At 47.0% G+C, this 18,582-nt stretch overlaps 1 protein-coding gene across 3 annotated transcripts; it reads right to left on the reverse strand.

The window, feature by feature from the left end:
• Positions 1-2,761: 2,761 nt before the first annotated feature.
• On the reverse strand, positions 2,762-13,919 carry LOC130125370 (actin, cytoplasmic). Of its 3 annotated transcripts, XM_056294931.1 has the most exons (8): positions 13,785-13,919; positions 11,120-11,248; positions 9,008-9,118; positions 8,721-8,805; positions 5,008-5,169; positions 4,249-4,440; positions 3,787-3,968; positions 2,762-2,905 (listed from the first exon to the last, which is right to left on the reverse strand). In XM_056294931.1, the coding sequence occupies exons 1-8, from the start codon at positions 13,905-13,907 to the stop codon at positions 2,762-2,764; spliced, it is 1,128 nt and encodes a 375-aa protein (XP_056150906.1). In that variant the 5' UTR covers positions 13,908-13,919. The 3 variants fall into 3 exon arrangements, with proteins under 3 accessions (XP_056150906.1, XP_056150914.1, XP_056150922.1); XM_056294939.1 differs by lacking the exon at positions 9,008-9,118; XM_056294947.1 differs by lacking the exon at positions 4,249-4,440.
• Positions 13,920-18,582: the final 4,663 nt, after the last annotated feature.

Below are 18,582 nucleotides of genomic sequence, written 5' to 3' on the forward strand. Positions count from 1 at the left end.
AACAGCAGTCAGACATCAAAACAGCAGTCAGTCACATTCTTATTGTAATGTCTTGCATGTTTGTTCTTTGTCATTAAATAAATAAATAAAAAACCACACAAACGCAATAGAGCCAACTGCTAAGCTAGGCTAAGCTCGAAGCTAGTGTAAACTACTAATACGACACGTTAGCCCCTAGCTAACATTTCTGACCCTTTAGCCGAGCGGTTAGTGATGTCGCCTTGTGGTGCAGTACACCCCGTGTCGAATCCCGCACCGGGCGAGAAAATAACCGGTTACACTAGTAAACGGGCTAGGAAGGAAAGGCTGCCCTCTAATACAACAGAAAGCTGCTTGAGGAAGCAGACTAGCGGATTTAGCAACAAGTGAACTAACCACAGAAAACAGCGACGTCAGCAGGGCAAATGAAGAGGTTAGAGGAGGAGGAGAGAGTAAGAGAATAAACAGCAGGTATCGAACTCACGAAGCTGAATCTCACGAAGGCGGACGCAGGAAGTGGTTGAGTCAGGACGCGTGGTTTCAGTCATCGGCGCCGCCGGGTCATGTTGGCGGGGTTTAAGCCCCGAACTTTCTGAGTGTAACGTGTGTGACCGTCCGATAGTCTCCGTAACACAACGGCCTGTCGACATAAACGCGGGTCTCTAAACTCCGCGCGCCGCGCATATGTGGGAGGGTCTGACTGGCCGCGCTGAGTCATGTGACACGTTAAGGCGGGAAGAGGCGAGTAGAGGACAAATGGCGGAGAGGAGAAATGGCGGAGCCTGCGGGGGGGGGGGGGGAGTCTTTTTTTGTGGATCGTTCCTAAAGAGAAGGAAGGGTAAGAATTTAGCCCATGTAGTAACTCCTCCTTTCTTCTTCCGGCTTGCGCCCCGTTTGCAGCAGATGTGACAGTTTCCGTCGGTACCATGTGAGGGCGCAGCACCGATGGCGGTCTTGTCAGTACGCATCATTTGGCAAAACGTTCCGTCGGCTGCCCTTCGTGACACAACAATAACGGCTGAAAGTGCCTGATGATTTATAATATGAACTGGATTCGGCACCTACAGTCATGATGAAGAGACATGCCGTTTAGCTAGCGGGCCACACTCGTGTGATCCTACAGCATACCTTTGTCCTTTAGTAGGGTTTCCCTCGTAAATAAATCAAAATGTCCATAAAACGAACTAATGGTAACGACCCATTCATGCTAATTATCAACATCTACTAATATGTTTAACATCACAATTGTAACCGGTTATTTTCTTGTCCGGTGCGGGATTCGATACGGGGTGTACTGCACCACAAGGCGACATCGTTAACCGCTCGGCTAAAGGGTCAGACCCGTTAGCTAGGGGCTAACGTGTCTTATTAGATTACAGTCGTCAGCCTCCCCGGAAGCGCGCCCTCGCGCTTTGTTCTTCCCGCGCTCTGAAGAGACTTCTGAGGATCTGCACACTTCCGCATCCCACCGTTGCGACCAATGTAACCGGTTATTTTCTCGCCCGGTGCGGGATTCGATACGAGCTGTACTGCACCACAAGGCGACATCGCTAGCCGCTCGGCTAAAGGGTCAGACCCGTTAGTCAAGGGCTAACGTGTCTTATTAGTAGTTAACACAATTCATAATTAATCATTGAAAAATGGAAACGTGTACCTCAAAAACTGGTGTTTACTCTCCAGATTAAGACATGTACTTTGAATGTAAATAGGGTAGGTGCCAGAGTGCATCAAAAGTATTAACAGAGAGTTTGTTATCAAAAAAAATTTCTGGGGGAAGACCCCCCCACAGAAGTCTGGGCTAAGCCTCGAATGTCCTCAAATCCTGGAGACAAGGAGGAAGCAGAGTGAGGGGGGACAGCGGTTGTTTTTTTGGAGGACTAATGTAAAAATTGCCCACTTCCAGTCATCTACAGCAGCTTTCAAATGCTATCTGAGACATGTAAAAGTCAAGGCAGCATCTGTATGTTCAAAACTAATATTTGCATTATTCATAGTTTCAATGAATGACGATTAAAAATCTATTTATTTTTTTATTAACATATCTGACCACGGCCCTTCCACCCATACTTGTGAGAGAGAATTCAGTGAGGACCACCAGTTAAATTAAGTAATGTCCTAGGATGAAAGTGAGCCACTAGAAATTCTTTATCTGAAGCAAAAACATGTCATGAAACATTATCACTCCACTTATTGCAGACATTTATTTACAGGTCATTTTCAACACTTTTTCCTGTTGTAAATCACAGGCAAGCAGACCATCAAGATATGAAATACTTTGGGGAAACTTTGTGCGAACATACATATAGGACAGACAGCAGGTACATAGGACAATTGCACACACATCGAGGCAGTACAAAATAAGGGGTGATGACACCACCATAATAAAGTGTAACAGCAATGTGACTATAGTGGTTATATATGAAATAAACAATATATTCATGAACACCAGCATTACCACAATCCTCAGTACAATCACCATCAACAGTGACAAAGGTTATTAAAAAAAAACAAAAAAAACTTCACAGCAGGTATTATGGACTTCCTAAATCTCTCTGAAGCGACATCATTCCCCTCATTTTAGAAAAGCTAATCTCATGACAAACTGTCTGCAGACACTTTAGACTGGCTTACATTTGGCACACGAGGGCTAGGAATGTCATGAGCATACCTGGGAAACATCAGAAGACTTTATATAGTAAACACAGGAGATGCTGAAAGCATCTCGATGAGGTCAGGCACCGAGCAAATTTCAGTAGTGGTCTTCTGTCCAGGAGCAGCGTCTTCAGAAACACTTCCTGTGTACGATGCCGGGGCCAGACTCGTCATACTCCTGCTTGCTGATCCACATCTGCTGGAAGGTGGAGAGGGAGGCCAGGATTGAGCCGCCGATCCAGACAGAGTATTTCCTCTCAGGAGGAGCAATGATCTGGAGGGGAGGAGAAAGTGTCAGAAGGCAGAAAGGGAAACCAGCTGGTTTCAGATGAACTTAGAACAGTACTGAAACCTTCAGCGCAGGGAAGTTCATGTATGGGGTCAAAAAAACAAATCTCTAAAGGTTTTAAATTCTTGTACATTTGAGTAGATGTCAGTTGGAGGCTGCACAGTGTCCCCATTAGATTTCTGTCTTTTTTCCTACAAAGCAGAATTTACCCACGTTCCCAAACAGTCAAAATCCCAAGCAACAAGTTGTAATAAATGGGGGGGGGGGGCAACACACGAGGGACCAAGCACTAAGCAAAGAAATTCAAGATCCTACTGATTGAGTGTTGTTCTGGACCAGTCTGCAGAGCCGTTTTGTTTGTTGGATATACTATATTGATCCCCGTGGGGAAATTCCTTATTGCATTTAACCCATCCTAGACATGTACCTAGGAGCAGTGGGCAGCTGACATGCAGCACGCGGAGCCCAACTCCAGTTCTTTTCCCATTGCCTTGGTCAGGGGTACAGACAGGAGTATTAACCCTAACATGCATGTCTTTTTGATGGTGGGAGGAAACTGGAACACATGGAGAAAACCCACTGTAGACACAGGGAGAACATGCAAACTCCACACAAAGGATGACCCCCAAGGTTAGACAACCCCGGGGTTCCAACCCAGCAACTTCTTGCAGTGAGGCGACAGCACTAACCACATGATGATTTGATTGGCATCATGGTTGCGGCTACATATTCAGCTTCTCAACAGTTTGCATTCTCCTAAAATAGCAACCGATATTTTGGATTTTAAATCCATGGAAGATGTTACCCAGGAAAACACTGGAACAACATGTGATGAGTGCAGCTTAGCCAAGGAAAAGAATGTGTACCTTGATCTTCATGGTGGGAGGTGCCAGTGCAGTGATCTCCTTCTGCATGCGGTCAGCGATTCCCGGATACATGGTGGTTCCTCCAGAGAGCACCGTGTTGGCATACAGGTCTTTGCGGATGTCCACATCACATTTCATGATGCTGTTGTAAGTTGTTTCATGGACACCAGCAGACTCCATACCTGAGGAGACAGACTCCAGTTAGTTTGAGTAAAAACAGGTAAACGTTTCCAGTCCAAAATGCCTCAGTCTCAGAGGTTCCTGCATCTTCTACACATCAGACATAGAAAACCAAAGGTTCAAACTCATCTTTCAATAAAGTGCAAAGTAGTCATCAAATTTGAGTGTTTAAAGTGGAATATGGAGAGGGGGAATATTAGCTGTTAATCCTTATGTTTTGGTGACTTGGGGGTGGGGGGGGTGTTTGTGATTTGGAAATACTAGTGGTGGCGTTTTACCGACCGATGAAGGAGGGCTGGAAGAGGGCCTCCGGGCAGCGGAATCTCTCGTTTCCGATGGTGATGACCTGGCCATCAGGCAGCTCATAGCTCTTCTCCAGCGAGGAGGAAGAGGCGGCTGTCTGCATTTCCTGTTCAAAGTCCAGAGCCACGTAGCAGAGCTTCTCCTTTATATCCCGGACGATCTCACGCTCAGCTGCACCACACAACAGGCACATTTAGGCCACTGAATGAATCAACTTAAAAAAAAAAAATTCGAGATCTTTGTTCAGATGATGCAGTCTTGCAAAAAGAAATGCCATCACACACACAATTCCAAAGGAAACAGTAGGTGACTCAGAAGACAGGAAGATGCAGAAGACAGGAAGAAACGGATGATGTGCTGTGGCGACCCCTAACGGGAGCAGCCGAAATTAGTAGGTGACTCAGATTGATTTTGAGTGTCATTCACAAACCCGTTTGGTCCACCAGAGATGGCTGAACACGAAAAGTAAAATAAATCACCAAGCGGTTTAATAGCCATGTCAGTGTCCACCTTCTGTTGGTCAGCATCGTGCTCTGTGTGTTCAGTTTCGAGCACCAATTTGAGTTTTTTTTTTTTTTTTAAACCATCAGAGTGAGGACATTTTAGTCGGTCCTTCCTACTTTAAAGGGTTTATTGTAGGATTAGGACTTGGGTTAAAGTGAGGCATCTGATGGTTAATGTCTAAGGAATGAATGTAGTCAGTTGTCCTCACAAAGACGGATGTATGTGTTCATGTACCAGTTGTGGTGAAGCTGTAGCCTCTCTCTGTGAGGATCTTCATCAGGTAGTCTGTGAGGTCTCTTCCAGCGAGGTCCAGTCGGAGGATGGCATGGGGGAGGGCGTAGCCCTCGTAGATGGGAACAGTGTGGCTTACACCATCACCAGAGTCCATCACAATACCTGCACACAACAACAGCTGTTAAGGTAAGAGCCAGACGGTTCTTTTTAAAATGAGACTTTGCTTCTCTAGTGTGCATTGCAGTTGGTGGCCCTACAAGTATGTTCAGAATCAGCATGCAGTGAAGAGAGGGGCACGAGGTCCTATTATAACTACATATGCCCAGAAACACATTATCAAATGCAACTGTGTGAGACTGCCAGACCTCTTTATTGCTCATGTTGCAGTATGAACCAATATTGAGCATGTGTCAGTAGCTTTTTAGATGTGGACTCATGAACCTGCCAAGTCAAACTGACATTTAGCTATACCATCTGAGTAGCTTTGGGGAGGTTGCAACCCCAAAAGTGAAATGCATCCGAAGATACATTTCGTCATAAAACATTTAAGATTGTGTTTAAAAGAAGTTGGCATATTCCACATTGGTAAGGAGTTGTCAAAATCTCTTTTCTGCCTCCCCACCACTATTCTTTTCATCTACTACTACTTTCAGCTGCTCCCGTTAGGGGGCGCCACAGCGGATCATCCGTTTCCATTTCTTCCCGTCCTCTGCATCTTCCTCTGTCACACCAGCCACCTACATGTCCTCCCTCACCACATCCATAAACCTCCTCTTTGGCCTTCCTCTTCTCCTCTTCCCTGGCAGCTCCATATTCGGCATCCTTCTCCCAGTATACCCAGCATCTCTCCTCCACACATGTCCAAACCATCTCAATTTTGCCTCTCTTGCTTTGTCTCCAAACCGTCCAACCTGAGCTGTCCCTCTAATATACTCCTTCCTAATCCTGCCCATCACTCCCAGTGAAAATCTTAACATCTTCAACTCTGCCACCTCCACCTCCTGTGTTTGTCAGTGCCACCGTCTCCAAACCACATAACATAGCTGGTCTCACAACAATGTTGTAAACCTTCCCTTTAACTCTTGCTGGTACCCTTCTGTCACATTCACTCCCGACACTCTTCTCCACCCACTCCACCCTGCCTACACTCTTCTTCACTCCCCGTTACTTTGGACAGTTGACCCCAAGTATTTAGACTCATACACCTTCATCGCCTCTACTTCTTACGTCCTCACCATTCCACTGTCCTCCCTCTCATTCACACATATGTATTCTGTCTTGCTCCTACTGACTTTCATTCCTCTTCTCTCCAGTGCATACCTCCACCTCTCCTCAACCTGCACCCTACTCTCGCCACAGATCACAATGTAATCTGCAAACATGATACGCCACAGAGACTCCTGCCTGATCTCATCCATCGTCATAGTAAACAAGGGCTCAGAGCCGATACTTGATGTAATCCCACCTCGAACCCATCTGTCTTTCCAACCACACACACCTCACCACTGTCACACTTCCCTCATACATACTTCTCTGCCACTCCTGACTTCCTCATACAATACTGCACCTCCTCTCTTGGCACCGCCATATGCCTTCTCTAAATCCACAAAGACACAATGCAACGCCTTCTGGCCTCCTCTACACTTCTCCATCAACATCCTCCAAGCAAACATCACATCTGTAGTGCTCTTTTGTGGCATGAAGTCAAGTCAATTTTTTATTTGTATAGCCCAATATCACAAATTTGCCTCAAGGGGCTTTACAACATCACAACACCCTGTCCTTAGACCCTTGCATTGGATAAGGAACAACTCCCTAAAAAAAAAAAACGGGAAGAGAAAAAAAAAATATGGAGGAACCTCAGGGAAAGCAACAGGAGGGATCTCTCTCCCAAGACGGACAACGTACGATGGATGTGTTTACACAATACAACATTGAAAGAGGACAACAGAATTATAAAATTGATGACGAATATGATGTGCAGGATGCCAAGCAGTACCATGAAACCATACTGCTGCTCGCCAATCATCACCTCTCCTCTTAACCTAGCTTCTATTACTCTTTCCCACATCTTCATGCTGTGGCTGATCAACTTTACACCTCTGTAGTTGCTACAGTTCTGCACATCGCCCTTACTCTTGAAAAATCAGTACTAGTATGCTTCTTCTCCACTCCTCAGGCATCCTCTCACATGCCAAGATTGTTTAACACAATCTAGTTAAAAACTCCACTGCCATCTCTCCTAAACACCTCCACAGGTATGTCATCAGGACCAACTGCCTTTCCACTCTTCATAGCTGCCCTCACTTCTTGATTCACTTTCTGTCTCTCTCATTTTCTTCATTCATCAGCCCCTCAAAGTTCTCCTTCCACCTTCTCAACACACTCCCCTCACTTGTCAGTACATTTCCATCTCTATCCTTGATCACCCCAACCTGCTGCACATCCTTCCCAGCTCGGTCCCTCTGTCTGGCCAATCGATAAGAGTCCTTTTCTCCTTGCTTAGCGTCTAACCTCTCATACAACGCACCATACACCTTTTCCACCTCTCTGTGCTGCATCTCCTTGTACTCCCTTCTACTTTCTTTATCTCTCCGACTATCCCACTTCTATGCCAACCTCTTCCTCTTTGCTGTACTTCCTTATTCTACCACCAAGTTCTCCCCTTGTCTTCCTCCGTCCTTATGACACACCAAGTACCTTCCTAGCTGTCTCCCTCACCATTTCAGCAGTGGTTGCCCAGCCATCCGGCAACTCTTCACTACCACCCAGTGTCTGTCTTAACTCCTGCCTGAACTCCACACAACAGTCTTCCTTCTTCAACTTCCACATTTGATCCTTGGCTCTTCCTTCACTCTCTTCCTCTTCTTGGTCTCCAAACTCATCCTACAGAAGACCATCCGATGCTGCCTGGCTACGGTCTCTGTCACCACCTTGCAGTCTCCAATCCCTTTTAGATGGCGCCTTCTACATAAGATATAGTCCACCTGTGTGCACTTTCCTCCACTCTTATTCATCACCCCATGTTCCTCCCTCTTCTTGAAATATGTATTCACCACAGCCATTTCCATCCTTTTTGCAAAATCCACCATAATCTGTCCTTTCACATTTCTCTCCTTGGCACCATACCTGCCCATCACCTGTGTTCCCACCACTATTCTCTTTGTCTCTCCCTCCTATTCCATCACTTGGCATTTATTGCCCATGTGGTTTCATTCAGGTAGGATTTCAATGAAGTGCCTTCAGAAATGTAAGACGTTCTCCATCACCTTGAACTTGCTCAAACAAATCAGACTTGATAAAATTCAACTCGTTTCTGATTTCAGCTCGTTTTCCAGGCTTGTCCGTTAGCCAAAACATGACTCAGACAAGCCAACATTAGCACTGTTCAACAGCTGCTGTGGCATCCGTTTCACAATGTTAAGCGTCCAGTCTGGAGATGATGTAAATATGCAACAAGATACTCGGTTGGAAATAATCAATTTTAGAGCTACTTCATGATAAAAAAAAACAAAACAGTAAATAAGTTGCACTTTGTATGCCAAAAAGTATCTTATATTATTTTACAATGACAAGCCTATCCAGCATCATAAGGGGGATTGGACCAGGTTTAGCCTCAGTTGTTGAGAGGTTTTCATGTTTCAGTGCTGGTGTTCATTAGTTTGAGGAAACCTTTCTAACCAGTCAGTCGTGATGAACCCCGATTCTCTCACCGGTTGTGCGACCAGAGGCGTAGAGCGACAGCACGGCTTGGATGGCCACGTACATGGCAGGGCAGTTGAAGGTCTCAAACATGATCTAGAGCCACAGGGACAGAGGATCCACTTATAAAAAAAAACAAAAAACAATTACCCCAAGACTAGCAGCCACGACACCCCCTCCCTCTCCCACACAGCTAGGTCTCTATGGAAGTAGGTTAAAGTGTTGAGGTTCACCATTTTCCAACCAGGAAAGTTACTTCAAACATGAGTCATTGTATGATAAGCATTCATGTACACACCTGTGTCATCTTTTCCCTGTTGGCTTTGGGGTTGAGGGGTGCCTCCGTTAGGAGGACGGGGTGCTCCTCAGGGGCCACGCGCAGCTCATTGTAGAAGGTATGGTGCCAGATCTACAGGAAGAGGAGAAGGCCAACATTCATTTGTTCACAGGATACGACAAGTGGCTTCACTGGTGCAGATTTAGTCAGCTAAAACCCCAAACAAGGCAACAGTGCCTTGATTCGGTTCAGTGAACCGTCTTTTAAATATGTCAGTGGTTTCACCTTGACGTTATTTGAATGAAGAAGAAAAAAAAAAAACTTAACGAGCAAGCCTCTTGATGGATCTTATTCGTCAAGTATCATTCCATCCCCCCCGCCCCCCCCCTTTTCTCCCCAATTGTATCCGGCCAATTACCCCACTCTTCCAAGCCGTCCCGGTCGCTGCACCACCACCTCTGCCAATCCGGGGAGGGCTACAGACTACCACCTGCCTCCTCCCATACATGTGGAGTCACCAGCCGCTTCTTTTCACCCGACAGTGAGGAGTTTCACCAGGGGGACATAGCATGTGGGAGGATCACGCTATTCCCCCCAGTCCCCTCCCAACAGGTGACCCAACCGACCAGAGGAGGCGCTAGTGCAGCGCCGGACGCGATATTATGAACCCTACATAGGCCTCGCCAAAATCCCGTTTCTGGCTTTGTCACGTGTGCGCCACCGTAGCAACGCGAAAATATGTTATGGGGTTAGCGCTCATCAAGGAAACGCTGTACACCCACAATTTAACCTGTCTAAGTTATCCACAATCAACATTAATATAATACCAATAACGTATCCAAGGAGCAGAGGCAGACCTTGTAACCTAAAATTGTTAGGTTAGTCAACTTAAGGCTATTCTTTCCCTCACAATCATAATTTCAACCCCACGGTTCACTTTTTAGACGATTCATAAGTTATGTAACTTAATATTTTGATTATTTTTAATCAAAACCAAAAATAATCTAGACTTCCTGCTTAATTTCGTTTTCAGGGCAAACACTTAAATCATAAGACAAACATCCTAGTCATGTCTTTCACTTCATTTACCAGAAAGTTTACATTTTCTACTATTAGCCTAGGCCTATAGTGTATAGTGCACAGTGTTGTATAAAGAAGGCCTGCTGAAAAGCTATAGGCTACTTGGGTAAAAGTAATGAAGTATCAGACATCGAAACTACTCAAGTTTCAATGAGCAATGAGGATCATGAACAGAGGAGAGCACATAAGACTGCCATTTTAATTATTATTTTGCCACTAGGGGGAGAAATTTACTAACTTTGGCGACCAAAATTGAAGGTAGCTAACGTTAGCTTTGCTTCGCACCGAGTTGATAGTTGATTGTTTCCTTAGCAACGCAGCGGAAATCCGGCGTCCGTTCGCGAGATTTGGGACAGGGTACGGGATTTTGGCGAGGGCTATGTAGGGTTCATAATATCGCGACCAGGACACATACCCACATCCGGCTTCCCACCCGCAGACAGCCAATTGCGTCTGTAGGGACGCCCGACCAAGCCGGAGGTAACACGGGGATTCAAACCGGCGATCCCCGTGTTGGTAGGCAACGGAATAGACCGCTACGCTACCCGGACGCCATCATTCTACTTCTTTATTGTACATTTGTAAGTCGGTGTAACATGGGCCCGTCAATCCTTCTCACTTGGGCACCAAAATGCTCCGTGTCTGGCTTCTTTCTCCCTTCTCCACCTTTGGCCCACATGGCTGCAACGCTGTGCACTCACAGCTTGTGATGCTCACGTGTAACGGAAGCAGTCGATGAACCCATGGGGAATTTGAGTCATTGAAAACTATTACAAAAACATCGGTATTGTAAAGTACACAAGGAGGAATTGTGGGAACATAAAATCCAGACGGCTGATTATTTATGAGGAACTGTGCAGCCCTCGTTGAGTTGCAGTGACCAGGGGGTCGTTGTAATGTGCCGTCTGCATGGTCCAGAAAGGATCGTCTCCTCCCGCTCCCTCATTTTAAGCTGTTGATGTGCCTCAGCTGCAGGGGACTGAAGTGTGCTGGGAGCTCGAGGCTTTGAACCCAGCTGGCACCACAGCACCGACACACCTTTAGGTTACCCACCTTTTCCATGTCGTCCCAGTTTGTGACGATGCCGTGCTCGATGGGATACTTCAGGGTGAGGATGCCCCTCTTGCTCTGCGCCTCGTCGCCCACATAGCTGTCCTTCTGTCCCATTCCCACCATCACGCCCTGCACACACACACACACATCAGCATAGCTTACACCGTCACATGAATATTTCTGCTTTTCCTGAAACTCAACAGTACACACCGTGTCTGGAACAGGAGTAGTAAATATTTTTGACATACTTTAATGATCCCCATAGGGAAATTACACTCTGCATTTAACCATCCTAGCTGTGTAGCTAGGAGCAGCTGCCGTGCAGCACCCGGGGACCAACTCCAGTCCGTCTTGCCGTGCCTCGGTCAGGGGCACAGACCGGAGTAGTAACCCTAACATGCATGCCTTTGGACTGTGGGAGGAAACTGGAGCACCCGGAGAAACCCCACCGCAGACATGGAGAGAACATGCAAACTCCACACAGAGGACGACCCCCAAGGTTGGACAACCCCGGGGTTCGAACCCAGGACGTTCTTGCTGTGAGGCAACAGTGCTAACCACTGCGCCGCCCACGCCCACATATCACGGTTGATAGAGACAACGTGACAAGTAGCTATAATGTGACCATCCATCCATTATCCGAACCGCTTATTCTGCTCTCAGGGTCGCGAGGATGCTGGAGCCTATCCCAGCAGTCATCGGGTGGCAGACACCCTGGACAGGTCACCACACATACACTCTCCTAGGGGCAATTTAGTATGGCCGATTCACCTGACCTACATGTCCTTGGATTCTGTGGGAGGAAACCCACACAGACACAGGGAGAAAATGCAAACTCTACACAGACGACAACCCCCAAGGCTGGACTATGCCGGGGCTCGAACCCAGAACCTTCTCGCTGTGAGACGACCGTGACCAGCAACGATCATGTTAATATGAGAAGTCACCTCGTGACTAGTAAATCTCATTACTACTGAACATAGTGTGGCTATGACATAGAAACGTGACCAGTCCTGCGACCCTGATCGGGATATGTGGTTTGGATAATGGATCATCTATATTGTAATGCAACATGGCTGGTAAATGTCATCAGGTTTTACTGAGAGCTGCTGATTAAACCAGAGTGAATGAGTCAGATGTGTCCATGTACAGACACGGGAGCCGGCTACTGGTTGTGTGGTCTGCTTCAGTAAAGTCAACAGCCATCACACTCAACTGAGGGGCCGGGTCACCACCTCTGTATTTCTATTAGCCTGTCTCACGTTGCACCTTCATGTGGAAAGATGGAGATTTGACGTCTGTTTTTTTTTTACTCGTTTTTGCAGCTAGTCTAAAAAAGTGGGAGCAGCAAAAACCTGTTGACTTGATCAAACTTCAACATATTATAATTATGGGGGACGAGAAGAAGTAGCTTGAAACTTAACTATAGGTCGTAATAAGCTGCTTGTACAAACGACCTATGGGGCGGTGTTTTTTTTTGGTGGAGGACAGTCGCCTTCTCTCATATGGTGCATTTGGTACGCTTCACAGATAAGAAAACACAACAATGAAACTCAAAAAAAATTAGATTTATAAAGGACGGGCTATCCAGGGCCTCTCCTCATACTCTACCTTTTCTTTTTAAGTCAGGGGACGCTGAGCAACTTTGAAAAGACTACACGGGCTAAATAATGCGAGTCTTATAGATTTCCTCAGGTACACCATCACATTAACGGTTCTATGTTAGAGAGTCAAAAGGCATCTGAAAATAATTTATTGAAAGTTTTGTTAGTGCCTATAGGATGGACCCAGGGCTTAAGATAATCTCTAGGCTACACAGGGGACTTCAGGAGATTAAGACAGCAAGTACCCCCAACATAAAACAGAAATGGGAAACCAACAGTTCCATGCCAGAGGAAGTATTGCGAGTCTCAGTGGAGGGTAACGAGCGCCCCCTCGTGGAGAGTGTTCGGCTGGAGGAGTCCCAGTAGATATTCTACCGCAGCTGTTCACCCGTGTCACCACTCAGCTCTTCCAGCTGCTCCCAGGAAGCCAATCACTTCCACTGGTTTCGGCCCCGTCCAAAAGTAAAGACCTTCAGGCCTAAGGTTTATGTAGGATCAGTGACTTTATTTGGGACGAGGATTACGGTTAATTGGGACGAACCCCTCTTTGGTCCGTCACATGCAACACCCACAAACATCAACACAAGTTACTGATCTGGAACAGAGTGCAGCTGCCAGAAGAGCAATTCCCAAGAAACGGCTTAAGCCCATCTAACAGAGGGCTGGTATGACGTCATTAACGACGCTTCTGTGATGGAAAGAAAGAATTGCTTTCTCCATGAGGAAAGTAAATTTGAGAGAAGTGGAAATCCCCCCCAAAACGTCCTCCTGTGGTTTAAATGTTGCATGTCAAGTATGGTTTTTGTATTTTTCCTCTCACCTCAAATGGAAAAACACCCCATGTTCCATTTCTGTGTTCCGTCATTACTCGTTAAAATGCAGAAAAGATAAATCACTTCATAAAAGCATCTAACTAAGGGGGATTATGTAAAAACGCTGTTAATAGGTGATCCAAATTAGAAGAAGAAAGGCGACTGGCACTTCCGCCACAGCGGGGCGCTAAACAAAACAAAACAAGCCCTGATAATGGAGGTACAGGTGTGCGTCACAGGTGTGCGTACCTGGTGTCTCGGGCGGCCGACGATGGAGGGGAAGACGGCGCGCGGCGCGTCGTCTCCGGCGAATCCAGCTTTGCACATCCCGGAGCCGTTATCCACCACCAGGGCGGCCACGTCCTCGTCCATCTCAGCTGATTCACACAGAAAGAGAGGAACCAAGAGAGTCCCGGCTGTCCGTCACATGTACCCCCCCTCTCCCCCCCACGCTGACGTCGCGTTTACTCATCCTCACATCCTCACATCTCTTCCCAATGAGCTTACAGAAGCGTCTCAACCTGAAGCCACAAGTATATTGAACTGGCAGGGAAGCGAAATAACACATCTCAGTATGACAATTCAACACCCTGCGCCAAAAGTAGGGCTCAACAAAATCCCCGCTCCTGGTAGGCCAAACAAAACTCTGCATTGATGACCCAGTGCGTCTGCACGCTGCAGCCACGCGTGTCCTCCCGCGGCACGCCGGAGACCACCTGCCGTCCGCTACAAAGCGGCTTACCTGCGTTTGGGGGCGGAGCTTCGTCTACTGCTGCTGCGGCGGCGGCGGCTCAGGTGCGTTGCTTCACTGCCTCACCTGCGCTCACCTGCGCCGCATTTATGTGGGCTGCGCGTGCCGCCCGCATGGCCAAAAAAGGAAGCGTATTGTCTGCAGTGCTCCTGATTGGTCGACCGGAAGATCCATCAGCGGCGGCAGCAGCAACCTCTGTCAGGCGTCCGCGCCGGAATAACCTGCTGTTCCCGAAAAGGCCCTCAAGGAGGAGGGTGGTAGGAAGGATGGAGGGGGAAGGAGGGGGGGGGTGTCAAACCATTTGACAACGTCAAACACCAAAATGTCAACGCCAATATCATTCAGGACACAAGCTGCTGTGTTTTTGCCGTCTTTTGTCTCCTGTTCTTCCATTTGTTGGCTTATCCATATGACCCAGGGCCCAGGGGTGAGGTTTTACACACACATATGTCTGTCTCGAACATCTGTTTTATAAAGCCCTTACCAATGTGAGGGGAGCTCTAGCGCGAACGTGACGCTGAACGTGTGGACGTTGTCTTCTGTGACATGTGTCCACACAACCCGGCTTGTCACTGCAACGTGGCTCAGAGTCCAAGATGGAGACGTTAATCTCAGAAAGTCATCTACATGGTTTTGCTTTCAACAGTACCAAACTTCTTTGACGAGAACCAGAGACAGAGTATATACAATTAAGTTGAAAGCATTTAACATTATTGAGTTGTGTGTGTGTGTGTGTGTGTGTGTGTGTGTGTGTGTGTGTGTGTGTGTGTGTGTGTGTGTGTGTGTGTGTGTGTGTGTGTTTGTGTGTGTGTGTGTGTGTGTGTGTATGCACGCGCGATCTTAACACTGGCACCTGATTGATTATACCATAACAAGACATATTGACACTAGTGATGTCTTGATCACCGCCTGATCATGACCAAACTTCATATCAAAGTGCGCCCCCTACAGCGTCTCAAGAAACCCACAAAAATGCATTGAACTGTGCTAACTTGAAGTCAGCCCCAGCGCGGAATGAGTTCCGTCGCTCTGTAGGCAGGATGGCACTAGAGTTTGAGGCCATTCTGAGTTCTGACAATTCCATGGATCAGAAATTGACCTCCCTAACCTCATTACTACATCAAGCTGCAATCGACTCTATAGGCTACAGAGCCAGAAAACATCAGGACTGGTTCGACAAGAACTCGAACACCATTACACCCCTTGTTGGAAACCATGTGTAGGGCACACATGGCTACTCTCAAATTACTTGCATCTGCCATTTTCCGGCAGCAGTGGCAAACAGCACGCAAGGAGGTACAACAACCTTGTGTACTCTTCAAAATACATGGTGGATGAACAAAGCTCACGAGATTCAATCATATGCTGACAGAAATGATATGCACAACTGCTACAAATCTATTAAAACTATATACAGCACTAGGAACTGCTCTATCACACCCTTAAAATCAGCGGACGAACTGACAACCCCGAAAGACCAAAAGCGGATCCTGGCAAATGGGCTGAACATTTTGAAGCACTACTTAACCAGCACTCACCAACTGACCAATCCATCCTGGAAGAGCTGCCAATTCGTCCGCCCATCCCAGACCTTGACCACTCACCAACTTTTCAAGAAGTACTTGCAGCCATCAACTCCATCAAGAACAATAAGTCCCCTGGCAGTGATGGTATCTCAGCAGAACTCCTAAAACAAGGAGGCTACTTGTGCACCAGAATGATCTATCAGTACATCCTGCAGGTCTGGGACCAGGAGAGTATCCCTCAACAATAGAGGGATGTTAAAATGGTCACCCTGTACAAAAACAGGGGTGACAAGTCCATCTGTGGCAACAGTCATGGCATATCCCTACTAGCTGTAGCAGGCAAGGTCCTAGCAAAGGTCATGCTATGCAGGATGATGATGCACTTGACAAACCATCTGCTGCCAGAGTCACAGTGCAGTTTCAGGAAGAACAGGAGTATTGTGGATATGATTTTCACAGTAAGACAGCTACAAGAAAAGTGCCACGAACAACATCAGGACCTTTTCATGGCTTTTGTCGACTCCCTCAAAGCTTTTGACACTGAATCGAGAGCTATTTGGGAAAATCCTGAGAAAGCTTGGCTTTCAAAGCAAATTTGTGAACATTCTATCACAGTTCCATGATGGGTTGGTGGCATGGGTGGCCATAGGAGGACAAGAAGAGGACAGGAATCAGTGCCCTTTAATGTATGCACTGGAGTGAGGCAGGGATGTGTGCTGGCACCGGTACTCTTCAACATTTGCCTCCTATGTGTCACAATACTTTTTCATAAAGATCTGGAAGACAGTAGTGGGATGACAATAAACTTTAGGCTAGATGGAAACCTCTTCAATACCCGAAGGTTCCAGGCAACCACCAAGTTGTCTGTAGTGCAGGTCCTTGAGCTGCAGTACGCTGATGACTGCGCTCTTGTAGCTCAAACATCAGAAGACCTACAAACCATCCTTGCCGCAGTTGTAAATGCCTAGCAGGCTGGGTCTATCAGTCAACACGACCAAGTCAGAGGCATTATGCCAATGGAGGTCCATCCGCCCATCCACTATGCCTGTCTTCACTATAGAACACCAAACACTCATTTGCTCCAGCTTTCAAATACTTGAGCAGCATCCTTCCTGGGGGCTGCAACACTGATCACAAAACCCATAAGACAATCAAGCAAGCCTCTCTAGCCTTCGGCAAACTCCAACACAAGGTCTTCCAAAACAAACACCTCCACCTGCACACCAAAATTGCAGTTTACAAAGCCATCCGCATCACAACTCTCCTATACAGCTGTGAAGTCTTGGTCACATTCAGCCGCCACCTAAGGTTGCTGGAGCGGTTCCACATACGTGTTCCTCATGCTGAGATTCTTGCTAGGACAAACTGCAACAGCATAGAAGCCACGGTCACTGAACACTAGCTGCGCTGGCTTGGGCATGTCATCAGGATGCCTCAAGAATGCCTGCCATGTCAAGTACTGTATGGACAACTTCATCTGGGTCACCGGTCCACAGGTGGTCAGAAGAAGCGATATAAAACCAGCAAAAACATCGCTGAAGAAGTGCATCGGCCCCTTGAGACTTGAGCAAGCTGCCATCAACCGTTCCAACTGGTGGGAGATCTGCCTCAGAGGTACAGAGCAGATGGAAATGGAGAGGAATGTGAGAAAACAACAGAAAAGACCGAGAAGATACACAACCATACCTGCCCCGAATAACTCAGACTTCATATGCCCAACATGCAATAACACTTGTGCATCAAGAATTGGACTCTACTGTCATCAGAGAACACACCATTAATGAGGAGGGATGTCATCATCTGACTCAATGGACTACCAGCAAGCAAGCGTGTGTGTGCTGATGTGTGTTTGTGTGTGTGTGTGTTTGATTGATTGGTTATTTGTTTCTCTATGTTTTGGTTATGACACTGCTGCCACACCACAGCAAAGAGCCTAACTTCCCACCACCGACCCCGAAGAGAGCTCACATCCCTTGTTTTTGATCAACAAGCCCAGAGGGCATCACCAAAACACGAGTGCAGGATCTGGCTTTCCCTCCACCTTATTCCTGTTATCTTTTCAGCAAGTTGATGTCAAGTTTCCTTCCTCTCTCTCATGGCCATCTGTCCAGGTCATAGTGAGCCTCCAGAGAGAGCAGTGACTTCATGGTCTCCTAGTCGACTGCAGTAAGAAGACACACAGTGCGTCCCACATAGACACGTCCACAAGCACAGGCCGAACACACACCAGTCAATGTTTTCATGTTCACTCACTCGGGTGTTTGTGGGATAAATGAGAGGTTGTGTTGTGGAATTCAGAGGTGCCAGAGAATTATTACTTGTTGTGCTGCAATTTTCTGAAAACCGGTGGCCTGCATTCAGCCTGACTGGTCTGGGCCTGTCCTGATTCGCACAAACCAGCCCAGCCCTCCTCCCCTCTTGGTCATCACTCAGCCTTCATCCGTTTTGGTTGGAACATGTGTATCTCAGTTGACTGACACTACCATTAAAACCATGAGACATGTGTGTGTGTGCGTGTGCGTGTGCGTGTACGTGTGCGTGTGCGTGTGTGTGTGTTTTCGGCATTTTGTTTTTCTCGTTGAGAACTGCAGAAATGAACCCGGTGAAAAAAGTGAAGAAGAAGTGAGGACCGGACAAAATGTTTTACATTGAAAAAACAAAACAAAACCAAACTCAAATTGGTCCTCCCAAAGATAGGAGAACAAGAGCACACACACACACACACACACACACACACACACACACACACACACAGACGCGGGGGGGGGGC

This window comes from Lampris incognitus, chromosome 1 (genome assembly GCF_029633865.1).
Source record: "Lampris incognitus isolate fLamInc1 chromosome 1, fLamInc1.hap2, whole genome shotgun sequence".
Taxonomy (NCBI): domain Eukaryota; kingdom Metazoa; phylum Chordata; class Actinopteri; order Lampriformes; family Lampridae; genus Lampris; species Lampris incognitus.